Source organism: Ranitomeya variabilis, chromosome 2 (assembly GCF_051348905.1).
Source record: "Ranitomeya variabilis isolate aRanVar5 chromosome 2, aRanVar5.hap1, whole genome shotgun sequence".
Lineage (NCBI taxonomy): Eukaryota > Metazoa > Chordata > Amphibia > Anura > Dendrobatidae > Ranitomeya > Ranitomeya variabilis.
Window position 1 is genome coordinate 137,737,333 of NC_135233.1, and position 19,532 is coordinate 137,756,864.

Here is a 19,532-nt window from a genome sequence, read left to right on the forward strand (position 1 = left end):
GTCCCATTGAGTTGCTTCCTGGGGCAGCTATTACTTTTGGTAACGTATATCCTTTGGCGGCACCTAAGCTTCAAGCCTTAAAGGAGTATATTGATGAAAATCTGGCCAAAGGCTTCATACGTCCTTCTTCTTCACCAGCAGGGGCACCTATATTTTTTGTAAAGAAGGATGGGTCCCTGAGACCCTGTGTGGACTATTGAGAGCTCAATAAGGTAATCGTACGGAATCGTTACCCTTTGCCTCTGATTCCCGAATTACTGGAAAGAGTCCGCCATGCTAAGGTGTTCTCCAAACTGGATCTTCGTGGGGCTTATAATTTGGTGCGTATTCGTCCAGGGGATGAGTGGAAGACAGCATTCCGATGCCGATATGGACACTTTGAATATCTCGTGATGCCCTTCGGGCTTTGTAATGCCCCTGCAACGTTTCAACACCTTGCTAATGACATTTTCAGAGATTTGTTGGACCAGTTTGTGGTGATCTATTTGGACGATATTCTAATCTTTTCTGACTCTCTACAGGAACATGAAGAACATGTCAAAGCTGTTTTAAGACGTCTGAAAGAGAACCATCTGTATATCAAGCCAGAGAAATGCGAGTTCCATCATTCCGAAATACAGTTCTTAGGTTATATTATATCTCCCCAGGGGCTGAACATGAAATCTGGTAAGATTCAGGCTATCCTTGACTGGCCGGTACCTAAGAACGTTAAGGAGGTCCAACGTTTTCTTGGTTTTGCAAATTTCTACAGATGCTTCACTCGAAATTTTTCTGATATTGTCTGTCACATTACTTCCTTAACAAAGAAGGAAAAGCCCTTTAAGTGGTCATCACAGGCTCAAGAAGCTTTTGATCGGCTTAAGATGTTTCACCTCAGCACCGCTGTTGATACACCCAGATCCAACACTTTCTTTCATTGTGGAGGTGGATGCTCTGATAATGCCTTGGGGGCTATTCTCTCCCAAAGAACTGGAGAGATGGGTCTGCTACATCCTTGTGCTTTCTTTTCCTGTAGACTAACCTCAGCAGAGAATTACGATGTGGGAGACAAAGAATTGCTGGCTATTATTGCGGCTTTCAAGGAATGGAGGCATCATCTGCAAGGAGCTGCACAACAGACCGTAGTGCTTACTGACCATCGCAATTTAGAGTTCCTCAGATCTGCTAGATGTCTTTCTCCTCGTCAGGCTCGTTGGAATTTATTTTTAAATCAATTTAACTTTGTTATCTCGTACCTTCCAGGTTCTCGTAATGGGAAGGCTGATGCTTTATCCCGAATCCATGCTGTGGATTCTGTACCTGGAGCCCCAAGACCATTCTATCTGATGCCAATTTCATCGGAGTTATCCACGATCAGGTCTTGTGGAAGAAGTGCAGGGAGGCTTATGACGATGATGTATTTCAGGCCAACCCACCTGTTGATATTAATCTTGTCTTTAAGGGTGGCATGTGGTTCAGAGATCGACGTATCTACGTCCCTGAGGTCGTCCGTCTGCAGATCCTCAAGTTGGTACATGACTCCAAGTTGGCTGGTCACAGGGGGGTACAGAAGACACAAGAGTTCCTAAGCCGATTTTTCTGGTGGCCAACTTTCCTGAAGGATACTAAGGACTATGTTCTCTCTTGCGAGGTATGTGCTCGTTACAAGACTCCTCGTGTGGCACCTACGGGTCTCCTGCAACCATTACCTGTTCCGTCCTGACCTTGGGGGTCTAGATCAATGGACTTTATTGTGGAGCTGCCTACATCGGGGGGCATGAATACGATCATGGTAGTAGTTGATCGCCTGACTAAAGCCGCTCATTTTGTTCCATGCGCCGGCCTCCCCTCAGCTAAGGATACAGTGAACTTGGTTATTCAGAATGTCTTCCGGCTGCATGGGGTCCCGGATGAGATCATCTCTGACCGTGGCGTACAGTTCACTTCAAGATTCTGGAAGGGGTTTTGCTCTGCACTCAATATTAATGTCTGTCTCTCTTCCGCTTACCATCTCCAGACAAATGGTCAGACTTAGCGTACCAAGACATTGGAACAATATCTAAGATGCTATGTTAGCCATCTCCAAGATGATTGGTTGGAATTACTGCCGTTAGCCGAATTTTCATACAATTCTCTGAGCACCTCCACTAGGTTCACTTCTTTCTTGGCCAATCTGGGTTATCATCCATGGATATTACCTAGGTCTCCGATTAATTCTCCGGTTCCAGCAGTTGAGGAAAGGCTGACTGAGATGAGGCAAAATCTGGAGGTTCTGAAGGAATCCTTGACCACGGCTCAAGACCGTTATAAGAGATCGGCTGATAGATTCCGTAAACCTGCACCCATGTTCAAGGTAGGAGATTCCGTGTGGTTATCAACTAAGAATCTGAAGTTAAACGTTCCTTCACAAAAACTTGGACAGAAATTCATTGGCCCTTTCAAGATCAATGGTATTGTGAGCTCTGTGGCCTGCCGTCTGAAGCTGCCTAGGACTATGAAGGTACACCCAGTTTTTCATGTATCTTTACTAAAGCCTGTATCTCCTAATACCTTCCAGGGACGTGTTGTGCCACCTCCGCAGCCTGTGGTGATTGATGGGCAAGAACAATTTGTGGTGGAGGAAATTATTGATTCCAGGATTCGCAGGAATCGACTCCAATATCTTATAAGATGGCAGGGATATCCCCCTGAGGAAGACTCTTGGGAACCTGTGGTGTTGTGAATTTACCTTTTGGCTCCCTCTAGTGGCTACTAGTGATTTTACTCTGGGTATGTCTATCATCCCTTGTATGCTCACCTGGGTCGTTAGGTCAGGGGTGTTGCTATATAAGCTCCCTGGACCTTCAGTTCAATGCCTGGCAACGTTGATATCAGAGCTAATCTGTAGTGCTCTTGTCTACTGATCCTGGTTCCTGCTTGATTAAGCTAAGTCTGCTTTCTTGCTTTTTGCTATTTGTTTGCATTTTTGTCCAGCTTGTACATAATCTGTATCCTATCCTTGCTGGAAGCTCTAGGGAGGCTGGAGTTCTCCCCCCGGGCCGTTAGACGGTTCGGGGGTTCTTGAATCTCCAGTGTGGATTTTTGTTAGGGTTTTTGTTGACCATATAAGTTATCTTACTACATTCTGCTATTAGTAAGTGGGCCTCTCTTTGCTAAACCTAGTTCATCTCTGTGTTTGTCATTTCCTCTTACCTCACCGTTATTATTTGTGGGGGGCTTGTATCCTACTTTTGGGGTCTATTCTCTGGAGGCAAGAGAGGTCTTTGTTTTCCTCTTCTAGGGGTAGTTAGTCCTCCGGCTGGCGCGAGACATCTAGCGACCAACGTAGGCATGTTCCCCGGCTACTTCTAGTGTTGGCGTTAGGAGTAGATATATGGTCAACCCAGTTACCACTGCCCTATGAGCTGGATTTTTGTACTTCGCAGACTTGCTGATATCTCTGAGACCCTAGCCATTGGGGTCATAACAGTTTGCCAGGCCAGTATTAAATGTTAAATGCATTGCAGAAGCGGGATTATAAGAAAGAAAGTTCTGAGTTTTTTTTTCTCTCTCTCATTTTTTTTTTTCTTTTCCCCTTTACCTCTGAGTGGCTTGTGTTTGCTGCAGACATGAATGTCCAGACCTTGATTACAAGTGTGGACCAGCTTGCTGCTCGTGTGCAGGGCATACAAGATTATGTTATCAGAAATCCTATGTCAGAACCTAAGATACCGATTCCTGAACCGTTTTCCGGAGACCGATTTAAATTTAGAAATTTCAGGAATAATTGTAAATTGTTTTTGTCCCTGAGACCCTGTTCATCTGGAGACTCCGCTCAGCAAGTAAAAATTGTTATTTCTTTTTTACGGGGCGACCCTCAGGATTGGGCCTTCTCGCTGGCGCCAGGAGATCCGGCATTGGCTGACATTGATGCGTTTTTTCTGGCGCTCGGTTTGCTTTATGAGGAACCCAATCTTGAGATTCAGGCAGAAAAAGCCTTGCTGGCGATGTCTCAGGGCCAGGACAAGGCTGAAGTGTATTGCCAAAAATTTCGGAAATGGTCCGTGCTGACCCAGTGGAACGAGTGTGCATTGGCTGCAAATTTTAGAAATGGCCTTTCTGAAGCCATTAAGAATGTGATGGTGGGTTTTCCCATTCCCACAGGTCTGAATGATTCTATGGCCCTGGCTATTCAAATCGACCGGCGGTTGCGGGAGCGCAAAACCGCAAATTCCCTCATGGTGTTGTCTGAACAGGCACCTGATTTAATGCAATGTGATAGAATCCTGACTAGAAATGAGCGGAAAATTCATAGACGCCAGAATGGCTTGTGTTACTACTGTGGTGATTCTACACATGTTATCTCAGCATGCTCTAAACGTCTTACTAAGGTTGTTAGTCCGGTCGCCATTGGTAATTTGCAACCTAAATTTATTCTATCTGTAACTTTGATTTGCTCACTGTCATCGTATCCTGTCATGGCGTTTGTGGACTCAGGTGCGGCCCTGAGCCTTATGGATCTGTCATTTGCCAAGCGCTGCGGATTTGTTCTTGAGCCATTGGAAAATCCTATCCCTCTTAGGGGTATTGATTCTACGCCATTGGCAAAAAATAAACCGCAGTTTTGGACACAGGTTACCATGTGCATGACTCCCGAACATCGGGAGGTAATACGTTTTCTTGTTCTGCATAAAATGCATGATTTGGTTGTTTTGGGTTTGCCATGGTTACAGACCCATAATCCAGTCTTGGACTGGAAGGCTATGTCAGTGTCAAGTTGGGGCTGCCATGGAATTCATGGAGATTCCCTGCCCTTGTCTATTGCTTCTTCTACGCCTTTGGAAGTTCCGGCGTATTTGTCTGATTATCAGGATGTCTTCAGCGAGTCTAAGTCCAGTGCACTGCCTCCTCATAGGGAATGTGACTGTGCAATAGATTTGATTCCTGGCAGTAAGTTTCCTAAGGGGAGACTGTTTAATCTGTCGGTACCTGAACATACCGCGATGCGTTCATATATCAAGGAGTCTCTTGAGAAGGGGCATATCCGTCCTTCTTCTTCCCCTCTTGGTGCGGGATTCTTTTTTGTGGCCAAAAAGGACGGATCTTTGAGGCCTTGTATTGACTATCGGCTTTTAAATAAGATCACTGTCAAATTTCAGTATCCTTTGCCGCTGTTGTCAGATTTGTTTGCCCGGATTAAAGGTGCCAAGTGGTTCACCAAGATAGACCTTCGTGGTGCGTACAACCTTGTGCGCATTAGGCAGGGCGATGAATGGAAAACCGCATTCAATACGCCCGAAGGTCATTTTGAGTACTTGGTGATGCCATTTGGGCTCTCTAATGCACCTTCAGTTTTTCAGTCCTTCATGCATGACATTTTCCGGAAGTATCTGGATAAATTTTTGATTGTTTATCTGGATGATATTCTGGTTTTTTCTGATGATTGGGACTCGCATGTGGAGCAGGTCAGGATGGTTTTTGAGATTCTGCGTGAAAATTCTTTGTTTGTAAAAGGCTCAAAGTGTCTCTTTGGTGTACAGAAGGTTCCCTTTTTGGGGTTCATTTTTTCCCCTTCTGCTGTGGAGATGGATCCAGTCAAGGTCCGAGCTATTCATGATTGGACTCAACCCTCGTCAGTTAAGAGTCTTCAGAAGTTCTTGGGTTTTGCTAACTTCTACCGTCGTTTTATCGCAAATTTCTCTAGCGTTGTTAAACCGCTGACGGATATGACCAAGAAAGGCTCTGATGTAGCTAACTGGGCTCCTGCTGCCGTGGAGGCTTTCCAGGAGTTGAAACGCCGGTTTACTTCGGCGCCTGTTTTGTGCCAGCCTGACGTCTCACTTCCCTTTCAGGTTGAGGTGGATGCTTCGGAGATTGGGGCAGGGGCCGTTTTGTCGCAGAGAGGCCCTGGTTGCTCTACTATGAGACCTTGTGCCTTTTTCTCTAGGAAGTTTTCGCCGGCAGAGCGAAATTATGATGTGGGCAATCGGGAGTTGTTGGCCATGAAGTGGGCATTTGAGGAGTGGCGTCATTGGCTCGAGGGTGCTAAGCATCGTGTGGTGGTCTTGACTGATCACAAAAATTTGATGTATCTCGAGTCTGCTAAACGCCTGAATCCTAGACAGGCCCGCTGGTCATTGTTTTTCTCCCGTTTTGACTTTGTGGTCTCGTATTTACCAGGTTCTAAGAATGTGAAGGCCGATGCTCTGTCTAGGAGCTTTGTGCCTGATGCTCCTGGAGTCGCTGAACCTGAGGGTATTCTTAAGGAAGGAGTTATCTTGTCAGCTATTTCTCCAGATCTGCGACGTGTGTTGCAGAGATTTCAGGCTGGTAGCCTGACAGATTGTTTGTGCCTGCTAAATGGACCAGCAGAGTCATTTCCGAGGTTCATTCCTCAGTGTTGGCAGGGCACCCGGGAATTTTTGGCACCAGAGATCTGGTGGCCAGGTCCTTTTGGTGGCCTTCCTTGTCAAGGGATGTGCGGTCATTTGTGCAGTCCTGTGGTACTTGTGCTCGAGCTAAGCCTTGCTGTTCTCGTGCCAGCGGGTTGCTCTTGCCCTTGCCTGTCCCGAAGAGACCTTGGACACACATCTCTATGGATTTCATTTCGGATCTTCCGGTGTCTAAGGGCATGTCTGTCATCTGGGTGATATGTGATCGTTTCTCCAAGATGGTCCATCTGGTTCCTTTGCCTAAGCTGCCTTCCTCTTCTGATCTGGTTCTTGTGTTCTTCCAGAACGTGGTTCGTTTGCACGGCATTCCTGAGAATATTGTGTCGGACAGAGGATCCCAGTTTGTTTCCAGGTTCTGGCGATCCTTTTGTGGTAGGATGGGCATTGATTTGTCGTTTTCGTCCGCTTTTCATCCACAGACTAACGGACAAACGGAACGAACTAATCAGACTCTGGAGGCGTATTTGAGGTGTTTTGTCTCTTCTGATTAGGATGATTGGGTGACCTTCTTGCCGTTGGCTGAATTTGCCCTTAATAATCGGGCTAGTTCTGCCACCTTGGTTTCGCCATTTTTCTGCAACTCCGGTTTCCATCCTCGTTTTTCCTCGGGACATGTGGAGCCTTCTGACTGTCCTGGAGTGGATTCTGTGGTGGATAGGTTGCAGCGGATCTGGAATCATGTGGTGGACAACTTGAAGTTGTCACAGGAGAAGGCTCAGCGTTTTGCCAACCGCCGCCGCGGTGTGGGTTCCCGACTTCGTGTTGGGGATTTGGTATGGCTGTCTTCTCGATTTGTTCCTATGAAGGTCTCCTCTCCCAAATTTAAGCCTCGATTCATTGGTCCTTACAAGATATTGGAGATCCTTAATCCTGTATCCTTTCGCCTGGATCTTCCGGTGTCATTTGCCATTCACAACGTATTTCATAGGTCCTTGTTGCGGCGGTACGTTGTGCCTGTGGTTCCTTCTGCTGAGCCTCCTGCTCCGGTGTTGGTTGAGGGCGAGTTGGAGTACGTGGTGAAGATCTTAGATTCTCGTCTCTCCAGGCGGAGGCTTCAGTACCTGGTCAAGTGGAAGGGCTATGGTCAGGAGGATAATTCCTGGGTGGTCGCCTCTGATGTGCATGCGGCCGATTTAGTTCGTGCCTTTCACGCCGCTCATCCTGATCGCCCTGGTGGTCTTGGTGAGGGTTCGGTGACCCCTCACTAAGGGGGGGTACTGTTGTGAATTTACCTTTTGGCTCCCTCTAGTGGCTACTAGTGATTTTACTCTGGGTATGTCTATCATCCCTTGTATGCTCACCTGGGTCGTTAGGTCAGGGGTGTTGCTATATAAGCTCCCTGGACCTTCAGTTCAATGCCTGGCAACGTTGATATCAGAGCTAATCTGTAGTGCTCTTGTCTACTGATCCTGGTTCCTGCTTGATTAAGCTAAGTCTGCTTTCTTGCTTTTCGCTGTTTTTGTTTGCATTTTTGTCCAGCTTGTACATAATCTGTATCCTATCCTTGCTGGAAGCTCTAGGGAGGCTGGAGTTCTCCCCCCGGGCCGTTAGACGGTTCGGGGGTTCTTGAATCTCCAGTGTGGATTTTTGTTAGGGTTTTTGTTGACCATATAAGTTATCTTACTACATTCTGCTATTAGTAAGTGGGCCTCTCTTTGCTAAACCTAGTTCATCTCTGTGTTTGTCATTTCCTCTTACCTCACCGTTATTATTTGTGGGGGGCTTGTATCCTACTTTTGGGGTCTATTCTCTGGAGGCAAGAGAGGTCTTTGTTTTCCTCTTCTAGGGGTAGTTAGTCCTCCGGCTGGCGCGAGACATCTAGCGACCAACGTAGGCATGTTCCCCGGCTACTTCTAGTGTTGGCGTTAGGAGTAGATATATGGTCAACCCAGTTACCACTGCCCTATGAGCTGGATTTTTGTACTTCGCAGACTTGCTGATATCTCTGAGACCCTAGCCATTGGGGTCATAACACTGTGGAGAACATCAATGCCCAACAGAAGATCTCTCATTTTCATCAAAGATTCCCTGAGAAACCAGGTCTAGGATCGTCCTGAGGCCGCTTCTAAGGAGGGAGTAATGTCAGGACTCTGAATTTTGATTACCTTTTGTGCATTACTGCCCTTTTCCAACATGGCGTCTTTGGTCTCATGTGCACTGTCTTCCTGCTATAAAACTCCACCCCAGCCTTCAGTCTGTGCTAGAGTATTCTGCCTTGCATCCAGCTTCTGATGACTCCCTGGCTTTGCACCTGCACCTGTGAACCTGTGTGGAGATCCTGCTACTCAGCTCTGAGTTTCTGCTGCATACATCGGTTTCCAGTAATCCCCCATCAGGCTGCTTGTGTTTGTTTCCATCTGCATTTGCTGGACATGTAAGCTGTTGCTGCTCTGCTTAAACCTGAGACTTTTACCCAGGCCTCCCTGGTTGTGCTAAGATATTATTTGAACTGCCTTATAAGCATATCTATCTGTGTTTGGACTACCAAGGACTTATTCGTGTCAAGTATCCTCAAGAATAATTGTGCTTCATAGACTTTCTGCGTGATTGCATTTTCCTCTGAAGTTTCCTATAGACTGTTAAGCTGCGTTTAATATTTACACCAAGTGTTGTGGACTTGAGTTTCTCTCTGCACCTGTTTCAATCACCGTGTGATAATATAGACTTTACCACTTATAAAACTGTGTCCTGTAGTTGTCTTGTTCCATGCAAAGAGTCTCCTGAGTTATCCCTTATAATCATTACACCACCCAGAGACTTTAACCACACATGTGCCTATGTCTACCTCGAGGAGCAGAGCTAAGTGATATATACCGTATATACTCGAGTATAAGTCGAGACCCCTAATCTTGCCACAAAAAACTGGGTAAACTTATTGACTCGAGTATAAGCCTAGGGTGGGAAATGCAGCAGCTACTGGTAAATTTAAATAAAAAAAAATAGATACCAATAAAAGCAAAATTGATTGAGACATTGGTAGGTTAAGTGTTTTTGAATATCCATACGGAATCAGGAGCCCCATATAATGCTGCATACAGTTCATGATGGGCCCCATAAGATGCTCCATACAAAATACGCCCCATATAATGCTCCATAAAGTTCATGATGGGCCCCATTAGATGCTCCATATTAAAATATGCCCCATATAATGCTGCAGAAAAGGTTAATGAAGGCCCTATAAGATGCTCCATAGAATATTAAGCCCCATATAATGCTGCACAAAGGTTGATGGCCCCATAAGATGCTTCATAGATTATGCCCCATATAATATTGCACAAAGGTTGATGGCCCCATAGGATGCTCCATAGATTATGCCCCATATAATCCTGCACAAAGGTTGATGGGCCCATAAGATGCTCCATAGCCTATTATTCCCCATATGCTGCTGTGAAAAAAAAAAAAAATGACATACCTCTCATTGCTCAGGCGCCCGACACTTGCGCCCGACGTAGTATATAACAGAACCGACACAGCCACATAGTATACTGCACAGCTACGTAGTATATTGCACAGCCACGTAGTATATTGGTCACGTATATTGCAGTCACGTTGTATATTGCCCAGCTACATAGTATACAGCACAGAGATGTAGTATATAACAAAGCTCACGCAGTATGTAACAGCCCACGTAGTATATAGCAATGTGGGCACTATATGGTTAAAAAAAGATTTAAAATAAAAAATAAACATATACTCACCTTCCGAAGTCCCCTTGAAGTCCTGGCGCCTGTGTGCGGTGCATGCGGCAGCTTCCGGTCCCAGGGTTGGTATGAGCGCAGGACCTGTGATGACGTCGCGGTCACATGACCGTGACGTCATGGCAGGTCCTTCTCGCATAGCATCCTTGGCATTGGTACCTGCCGCTTGCATTGCTGAGGACAGCGCGCGACGTCGGAAGGTGAGAATAACCTTTTTTTATTATTATTATTTGTAACATTAGATCTTTTTACTATTGATGCTGCATACGCAGCATCAATAGTAAAAAGTTGGTCAAACAGGGTTAATATCTGCGTTAGCGGAGTGCGTTACACCGCGGTCCGTTAACGCTGCCATTAACCCTGTGTGAGGGCTGACTGGAGGGGATTATGGAGCGGGCACTGACTGCGGGGAGGAAGGAGCGACCATTTTGCCGCCGGTCTATGCCCGTCGCTGATTGGTCATGGCTGTTTTGCCGCGACCAATCAGCGACTTGGGATTTCCAATACAGACAAATACGGAAGTGACCCTTAGACAATTATATAGTAGATATTACTTTTTTCACAGGTGATCAAGGGCTTTGGGGATTAGCTGTATGGTGAGTATATACTGTATGTTGTATGTCTATATGTATGCACTGTTTGTGTTTTTTTTTTTTACACTTGAACACAGTAGCCGGATGATGGGACTACTACTGTCCCATCATCCTGCTACCTGTCACTGTAGCAGGCATAGCCGGATGGGACTAATAGTCCCATAGGGCGATGCCTGCCTACACACAGACCCGCACGCGCGCACACACAGCCCCGCAGACACACAAACACCCGCACACACACTCTTCCAACTCCTGATCTGCAGCGTTTCTCGCAGGCACATCCGCAGATCTTTTTTAAACCTGCGGTTTTGCTGCGGATTGGCCTGACACAATGGAAGTCAATGGGTGCAGATCCGAGCGTTTTTTCCCGCAGCATGTGCACAGCAAATGTCAATTTCATATAGACTAACAATGCTTGTGTACTACACTGTGGATTTGATACAATTCCGTATGTCCAAAACAGGGGTCCACATCAAAATCCGCAATGTGGGCACATATCCTTACTATAAGGCCCGGGGTCACACCACCGTACTTACTCACATCTGAGAGAATCGGTTGGATTATGCTAATCACACTCTGATCGGTGCGATCCGATTCGCTCAGATGAGAAGATGGAACATGAAACGTCTCCATCTTCTCTACTGCGTCAGTCGTTATCCGAGTGCCGTCCAGTGTGCTCCCGGACCTGCATGGCCGAGGGTGATATCGGATGCAAGTCACTCGGACAGACTCTGAGAAAAATAAATCGGACGTGCACACAAACCCTGAAGCTTCACAGTGACGACCAGCCTGCTGCCATGGGAACAGTGTGATACGGTGACAGCGGCGAAATACAACGCTCCAATAGAGAAAACGTGAATCAGAACGAAATTCCGCATCTCTTTTTCTTCTTCACTCTTCACCCCGTGCAGATTTTCCCACTTCTCTGCCCATCATATGGGGAAGGAAATGGTGTAAACTGGTCTTGCTGCGAAACAAACCCTCATACATGCAGCTGAGAAAGAAAAACACAAGTTATGGCTCCAGGAAGAAAAAGTGCAAAGATGGAAACGGGAAGGGGTTAATATCTGCACCGAGACCAGGAGCTGAGCAGCTGAGCTTTCTAGTGTCCGTTCCCGGTGTGCATGTGCACGGCACCGGATAGTGGCCAGCACACGGGGATAGAGTGGAGCAGCTCCGTCCGTCGCAGTGACAGTAGTCCGCCAGCTGAGGAGCGCCCTCTGCTGGATCCACCACGGTAGTGCGCTGTAGCTACACCTATCGCTGTTTGGTGATAACGCGGGGAGGCCGGGCACAAGGTCCTGTAAGTGGCGGCTCCAGCAGTGCCCGCAGCGCTTCTCCCGTCCTCCTTCCCATACACGGAGCATGAGGCCCTCAGACGTGGGCGGAGCCGCTGTGTCCTGTCCAGGCCTGAGCCCCGCACACAGGTACAGCGGCCGCTACCTGCTCACATGCGGCCCTTGTGAGCTCCTAGACGTCCACCGGCATGTAGTTATCGGCGTTACCTCTGGGAGGCGCTCCTACACTGATACATATACCCCGACACGTACTACACAGCGCTGTGTGCTGCCGGGCTGTCACTGACTGAGGTCGCTCATGGCGGACGCTCAGCACAAATGTGGTTTCCATGTACTATAAGTGGAAATTATAAAAATATCCACACTAATATTGCAACATGAACAAGTGTTTTTGTCTTATTGAAGCATAAGTGACTGCCATCAGCGGGAAAACGCTGCCACTGTTCTGTATGTGCATGTATTCCACAGCTGGCACGTGCCTCATGCCCAACAAGGTGCCCGGTCATTCACCATGGGGAGGAAGGATCTCCAGGATTCATCCTTTTCAATCCCAGGCCATATTTCCCATGACCAGACACTTTTTCAGTTTTTCCTAGATGCGGTATAAGGGTATGTGTCCACGTTCAGGATTGCATCAGGATTTGGTCAGGATTTTTCATCAGTATTTGTAAGCCAAAACCAGGAGTGGAACAATTAGAGGAAAAGTATAATAGAAACATATGCACCACTTCTGCATTTATCACTCACTCCTGGTTTTGGCTTACAAATACTGATGAAAAATCCTGACCAAATCCTGATGCAATCCTGAACGTGGACACATACCCTTAAAAGCATTAAGGTATGTTTTCCACGGTCCGGAATGGTAGCTCTTTGGACACAGCGGACACCTGCCCCATCCAAAGCGCTGCCGGCTTTTGTAGGCGCTGTGATTACAGATGTGTTCATTGTACACATGCGGAATCACCGCATCCTATACATAGAAAGGTGATATTTATCTTACGGAGATTGTGCGCATATAAAGACGCGCTGCATGTGTGTATACGCAGGTCTGCCACCTGCATCTTTGAACGCATAGTGGATATGGGATTTCATAAAATGCTGTAACATCTGGGCCCTGCGGCTGTACGCAGCATCCATTCCGCAGCAAATACCATGGAAACATACCCTTAAAGGAAACCTGCCAGCTGATCCATGGTCTGCATGACCTGTCCCTTCAGGAGAGCTGGCGGGGACAAGACCCTGAGGATTAGTCTCCCATGCGGTTCTGGTCCAGCAACTTTTAAATTATGTTTTCCTCTGTATTGCTGGAGCACTTCAAAATCAAACATACCTGGTGGCGCTGGGCGGGGAGTAGAGCTGGAGTGACGAAGGATTCATATCTACAGGCTCATTTGCATATCAATCCGAACGCAGATTTCTCAGTAATAGACTGGCCATATAAAGGTATTGCTGGAATTGTCTTTTGGAAGAGCTATAGTATATCACAAAAGTGAGAACACCCCTCACATTTTGTCTTGTTTACCATACATTTCTGTCCCATGCCTCATGGGGTGGGGGAAGGAACATATCAGGGTTTAACAGGAGCTGAGGCTGAGAAAGGTCGGAGACTCGGGCCTCTCTACCTTCAAGATTACTCCCCGGGACAGGGATAGTTAGGGTCCCAGGGACAGTTTGAGGCCCTCCTTCCTTGCCAAAGACAGCGTGACAGTATGTCACAGTACATTGGCATTCATGGTTCCCTCAACTGTAGCTCCCACAGCTGGCAGCACTCGCGTAGCCCCAAACTATGACGCTCCCATCACCATGCTTGACTAGGCAGGACACAGTTGTCTTTGTACTCCTGGCTGTCGGCACACACGCCCGATACCGGACATGGTTCCAGTAATCCATGTCCTTAGTCTGGTTGTTTTCAGCACAGTGTTTGCAGGCTTTCTTGTGCATCATCTTTAGAAGAGGCTTCCTTCTGGGACGATAGCCATGGAGACCAATTTAATGCAGTGTGCGGCATATGGTCTGAGCACTGACAGGCTGACCCCCCTTCCTTTTAAACTTTACAGCAACGCTGACAAGACTTATACGTGTATTTTGGAAAGATAACCTCTGGATATGACGCTGAGCACGTGCACTCATCTTCTGTGGTCGACCATGGCGAGGCATGTTCTGAGTGGAATCTTGTTACCGCTGTATGGTCTTGGCCATCGTGCTGCAGCTCAGTGTCAGGGTGTTGGGTCTTCTTATAGCCTAGGCCAAGGGTGCATAACTCCAGTCCTCATGGGCCACCAGCAGTGCATGTTTTCAGGATTTCCTTAGTATTGCACAGGTGATAATTTGATCACCTGCATCGGTGATGATTCCAACACCTTGTGCAATGCTAATAAAATCCTGAAAACATGCACTGCTGGTGGCCCATGAGGACTGGAGTTGTGCATCCCTAGCCTTGGCCATCTTTATGTAGAGCAACAATTCTGTTTTCATGATCCTCAGAGTGTTCTTTGCCATGAGGTGCCATGTTGAACTTCCAGTGATCGTTCACACCTGACACCATGTAAGGGTATGTGTCCACGGTCAGGATGGCCGGCGGTATCGCCGGAGCGGCGAAGCCGCTCGGCGCTAAGCCCCGCCCCGTTTCTGGGACGCGATGATGCCTGATGTGTTAACTGTACACATCCGAGATCATCGCACCCTCGCATAGCGCCCTATGATATTACTTGCGGCGACACAGCGTCGCCGCAGGTAGCACGGACATGTTGCGATCTGAAAAGACGCGCAGCATGTCCGGAGTCGCAGGGAAGTCGGATGCGTGTTTCCACGCATAGTGGACACGGGATTTCATAAAATCCCCTCCACTATGCTGGAACATCTGGACGCTGCGTGTTTGACGCTGCAGCTCTGCGCAGCGTCAAACAAGCAGCGTTTACTGACCGTGGACACATACCTTGAGGGCTGTCCCACACGTCCAGATAATTCCGGTACCGGAATAAATCGGTACCGGAGTTATCCGTGTCCGTGTGCCTGGGAACTCACGTAGGCCATACGTGCGGCACACGTGTGCCGCCCGTATGGCGAGTGGGTACCACACGGAGCGTGTCATGGTCAGGCTGTGGACTCTTCAGCCAGTCAGTGAGGATGTACTTGGGCCATATGTTAAAAAGTTGGAAATCCCCTTTAACAAAGACATTCTTTCATTTAGTTTTTCAATATTTGATCCATTTTAGAATTGAAAACGTGCTTGATAAAAGCTAAATAGAAACCATTCTACTTATTCCATGTATTCATGATTTTATCTTTTGTAGTGACCATGAAGCCGATGCTGTTCAGATTTGGTGTAGTCATCACTCTCAGCCACACAGACACTGAACTCTTAGTGCTTGGATCAAGAGCAGAGATGGGAGCCTGGGACCCTCAGTTTGCTGTACCAATGAAGCCCACACGTTGTCCTCTATCTACCATTGAGCCATCTCTCTGGGTGGGAGAGGTACTACTGGAAGAGCCATGCACTGACAAATTTTGGTTCAAGTTTATCAAAAAAGAAGCTGGGGTGTTAATTTGGGAAGGTACCAATTTTCTTTAATTTACTTCCAGTGCTATGCTCTATTAAAGAGCTGCGCTTATGATGTTTATGAAAATGTGAACATGAATATGTGAGCATCATTTATTTCTTGCTCTTGGGCTACATTCACACATTTTTTTTTTTCTTAGACAGCACCCTGACCCATAGAGTATCATTAATCCATACACACATCAATTTTACAAATGGATCCACTACTCCGATCAGTGACACCCAGAGTTTAACGCTTGTTTACTGTCCACTTTATGCCGGCTGATGAAGAATGGTGGGGACAGAGTGATCTCTAATAGATCATTCTCTCCCCTTATATATCTTATCAGCACCGCATCTGTTCACTAGGGCAATGTGCTGTTTTCTCTTTTTAAATCATAATGCAAACCCAAAACATCCAAATGGCTCTGATCAAAAGTTCACATACCCTGGTGATTTTGGCCTGATAACATGCACAGAAGTTGATACAAATGGGTTTGACTGGCTACTTAGGGTATGTGTCCACGGTCAGTTAACGCTGCGTGTTTGACGCTGCGTGGGGCCGCAGCGTCAAACACGCAGCGTCCAGATGTTCCAGCATAGTGGAGGGGATTTTTTGAAATCCCGTGTCCACTATGCGTGGAAACACGCACGCGGCGGCCCTGCGACTCCGGACATGCTGCGCGTCTTTTCAGATCGTAGCATGTCCGTGTTCCTTGTGACGACGCAGCATCGCCGCAAGGAATATCACAGGGCCCTATGCGAGGAGTGCGATGATCCCGGATGTGTACAGTTAACACATCCGGCATCATCGCGTCCCAGAAGGGGGCGGGGCTTAGCGCCGAGCGGCTTTGCCGCTCCGACGATACCGCCGGCCATCCTGAACGTGGACACATACCCTTAAGGTAACATCCTCACCTGTGACCTGTTTGCTTGTAATCAGTGTGTGCATAAAAGCTGAGTGAGGGTATGTGCACACGCTGCGGATTACTCTGCGGATTTTTCCGGACTAATTTTGGTAATTCTGCAGGTAAACCGCACTGCGGATTTCCTGCAGAATTACCGCGGATTTACTGCAATTTTTTTGCACAGGTGTAAACCTCTGCGGAATCCACACAAATAATTGATATGCTGCGGAATAAACAACGCTACGTTTCCGCGTGTTTTTTTTCTGCAGCATGTGCACCGAGGATTTTGTTTTCCATAGGTTTACATGGTACTGTAAACGTGTGCACATACACTCAGTTTCTGGGATCCAGACAGACTCTTGCATCTGTCCTCGAGCCACTGACTTTTCTGGATTGTGAGTCATGGAGAAAGCAAAAAAATTGTCAATGAATCTACTGGAAAAGGTAGTTGAACTGTATAATAAGGGAAATGGATACAAAAAGATATCCAAGGAATTGATAATGCCAGTCAGCAGAGTTCATACTGTGATTAACAAGTGGAAAATCAGGGGCTCTGTCAAAACAAAACCACGGTCAGGTAGACCAACAAAAATTTTGTCCACAACTGCCAGAATAATTTTTGGGATGCATAGAAAAACCCACAAGTAACATCAGCTGAAATACAGGACTCTCTGGAAACTAGCGGTGTGGCTGTTTCAAGATGCATAATAAGGAAGCACTTGAAGAAAAATGGGCTGCATGGTCGAGTTGCCAGAGGAAAGCCATTACTGCACAAATGCCACAAAGTTTCATAAGTTTTTTCACCGTTGAGAAAAAAAAATGTCTGCACCTTCTCCTATCTGTCAGTGAAAAATGAACAGCACAACGATGGCATTCAATTGCCTGTCTGTTTTTTTCATGGAACCATAGACTATCTTTGCCGAGTTTGATCTGATACTCTGATCAATATCGGACATGTTACTTTGATTATTCGCTGACCACTCTGTCTGTGAAAAAATCATAGACATGTGAGCAGCCCCATAGATTGTCACAGGTATGCTTGCTATCTGTGGAACAAATGGATATCACTCACACACATAAGTGAAAAACTGAAGTGTTAATGAGCCCTTAGATATGTGCATATAATGGGCTCGATCCATCAAAGCTTTCGTGTGACAATTCCGGCATAACAGCTTTGAACAGTCGCAAAATTTAGACGCAACTCAGTGTACCGCCTACAAATTGCAACATTTAGCGCCTTCACAAGAACTTCTCTCAGTTCTGCCAAAATGCATGAAGCTGTGGTGCAGTGGAGGTGTGACACCACTCCTCGTCTAGTTCTTTATGAGCTGTGGCATTCTCTATGCTAGAAATATCAGTGCAGTACCTAACTGGAGTGAGATTTCTGGCGTAGTGCATGGAGGGTCACACCTCCTCATGAATAAGGATCGTTTGATTCCAGTTTGCCCCATCATCAAGATTTTTTGGTGTAGTTTTAAACATATTAATGAAGACAAATATGCCCAGTACAGAGATAGGAGAGGGGAGGAGATACAGGGGCATCTAAAAGTTTGGGCACCTCTGGTCAAAGTTACTGTTATTGTTAATCAAGTTAAGCAAATGATCTCTATCACACCTAAAGTTAAAGATGACACATTTCCTTTGTATTTTAGGATATCTATCTATCAGAGGCGTAGCTAGGGGTTCAGCTCAGGGAGGAACGACACATCTGAGTGGGCCCCTAACCTCTGATTGCAACTATGGTGGTGCACCCTCATAGTGGACGTAGGAGAACCTTAGCAGATGATCCTGCTGTAACTAAAAAAACATCTTCACAAAGACCAACACTGATATTACCGCCATATTGTGACCATATAGTGGTAGATACCAGTCCTACAGATCATACAAGTGATTACAACAGAGTTATAGATGGTGACTTAAAGAGGACGTTCTTTCTGATGGAATCGTTCACTTTTCCCGTCTTCTCCATCTGGCCCAGACCGTCATGACAACTTCTTCCAGCCAGGACTCTGCTGCAGAGATTACAATAAAGACACATTTCACTTCTCATATTCCAGCCCCATCACCATCTATTCCCAACCTGCACAAACTCCTCATCCTGCTGATACCCCAAATACTGAGCCGCTGCTGTTGTGTCTCTATTACTGCACCTGCTGTGTGGTACAGATGCAATGCACCATATTGTTGGTTTCAGGTCCGAGCATTCCTATATGAACAGTTTCTTGGAAAGTGGATTGGTTGTCGTGGGCCAGGTGATTGGCCATCAAGGTCTCCTGATCTGACCCCCTTAGACTTTTATCTTTGGGGTCATCTGAAGGCAATTGTCTATGATGTGAAGATACGAGATGTGCAGCATCTGAAACAACAGATGCTGGAAGCCTGTGCTAGCATTTCTTCTGCAGTGTTGCTATCAGTGTGTCAAGAGTGGGAGAAGAGGGCTGCATTGACAATCCAACACAATGGGCAGCACTTTGAACACATTTTATAAGTGGTCATGAACTTATAAATAACTCATGATAGAATAAAGTTAAAACCAAGCACACCATTGTTTTTCTGGTAAAATTCTGTATAAGTTTTCACATGACCCTCTTCCCATTGAAAAAAATAAAGTTGGATCCAAAATGGCCGACTTCAAAATGGCCAGCATGGTCACCATCCATTTTGAAAAGTTTTCCCCCTTCCATATACTAATGTGCCCCAAACAGGAAGTTGATATCACCAACCATTCCCATTTTATTTAGGTGTATCTATATAAATGGCCCACTGTGTATATTAACTGCTCAAAAAATAAAGGGAACACTTAAACAACAGAATATAACTCCAAGTAAATCAAAGTTCTGTGAAATCAAACTGTCCACATAGGAAGCAACAATGGCAATCAAATGGAATAGACAACAGATGGAAATTATTGGCAATTATCAAGACACACTCAATAAAGGAGTGGTTCTGCAGGTGGGGACCACAGACCAGATCTCAGTACCAATGCTTTCTGGCTGATGTTTTGGTAACTTTTAAACGTTGGTTGTGCTTTCACACTCATGGTAGCATGAGACTGACTCTACAACCCACACAAGTGGCTCAGGTAGT

The 19,532-nt window shown here is 46.4% G+C and overlaps 1 protein-coding gene across 3 annotated transcripts in view; it reads left to right on the top strand.

Annotated features, from left to right (window-relative positions):
• Window positions 1–11,741: 11,741 nt before the first annotated feature.
• The window catches only part of EPM2A (EPM2A glucan phosphatase, laforin), a 300,202-nt gene continuing 292,411 nt past the window's right edge, over window positions 11,742–19,532 (top strand). Inside the window, exons 1-2 of one of the 3 annotated variants that reach the window (XM_077283027.1) lie at window positions 11,742–11,938; window positions 15,293–15,553. In XM_077283027.1, coding sequence (XP_077139142.1) covers window positions 15,298–15,553 — 256 coding nt within the window. In that variant the 5' untranslated portion in view covers window positions 11,742–11,938; window positions 15,293–15,297. The other 2 variants (XM_077283026.1, XM_077283028.1) reach the window with 2 other exon arrangements.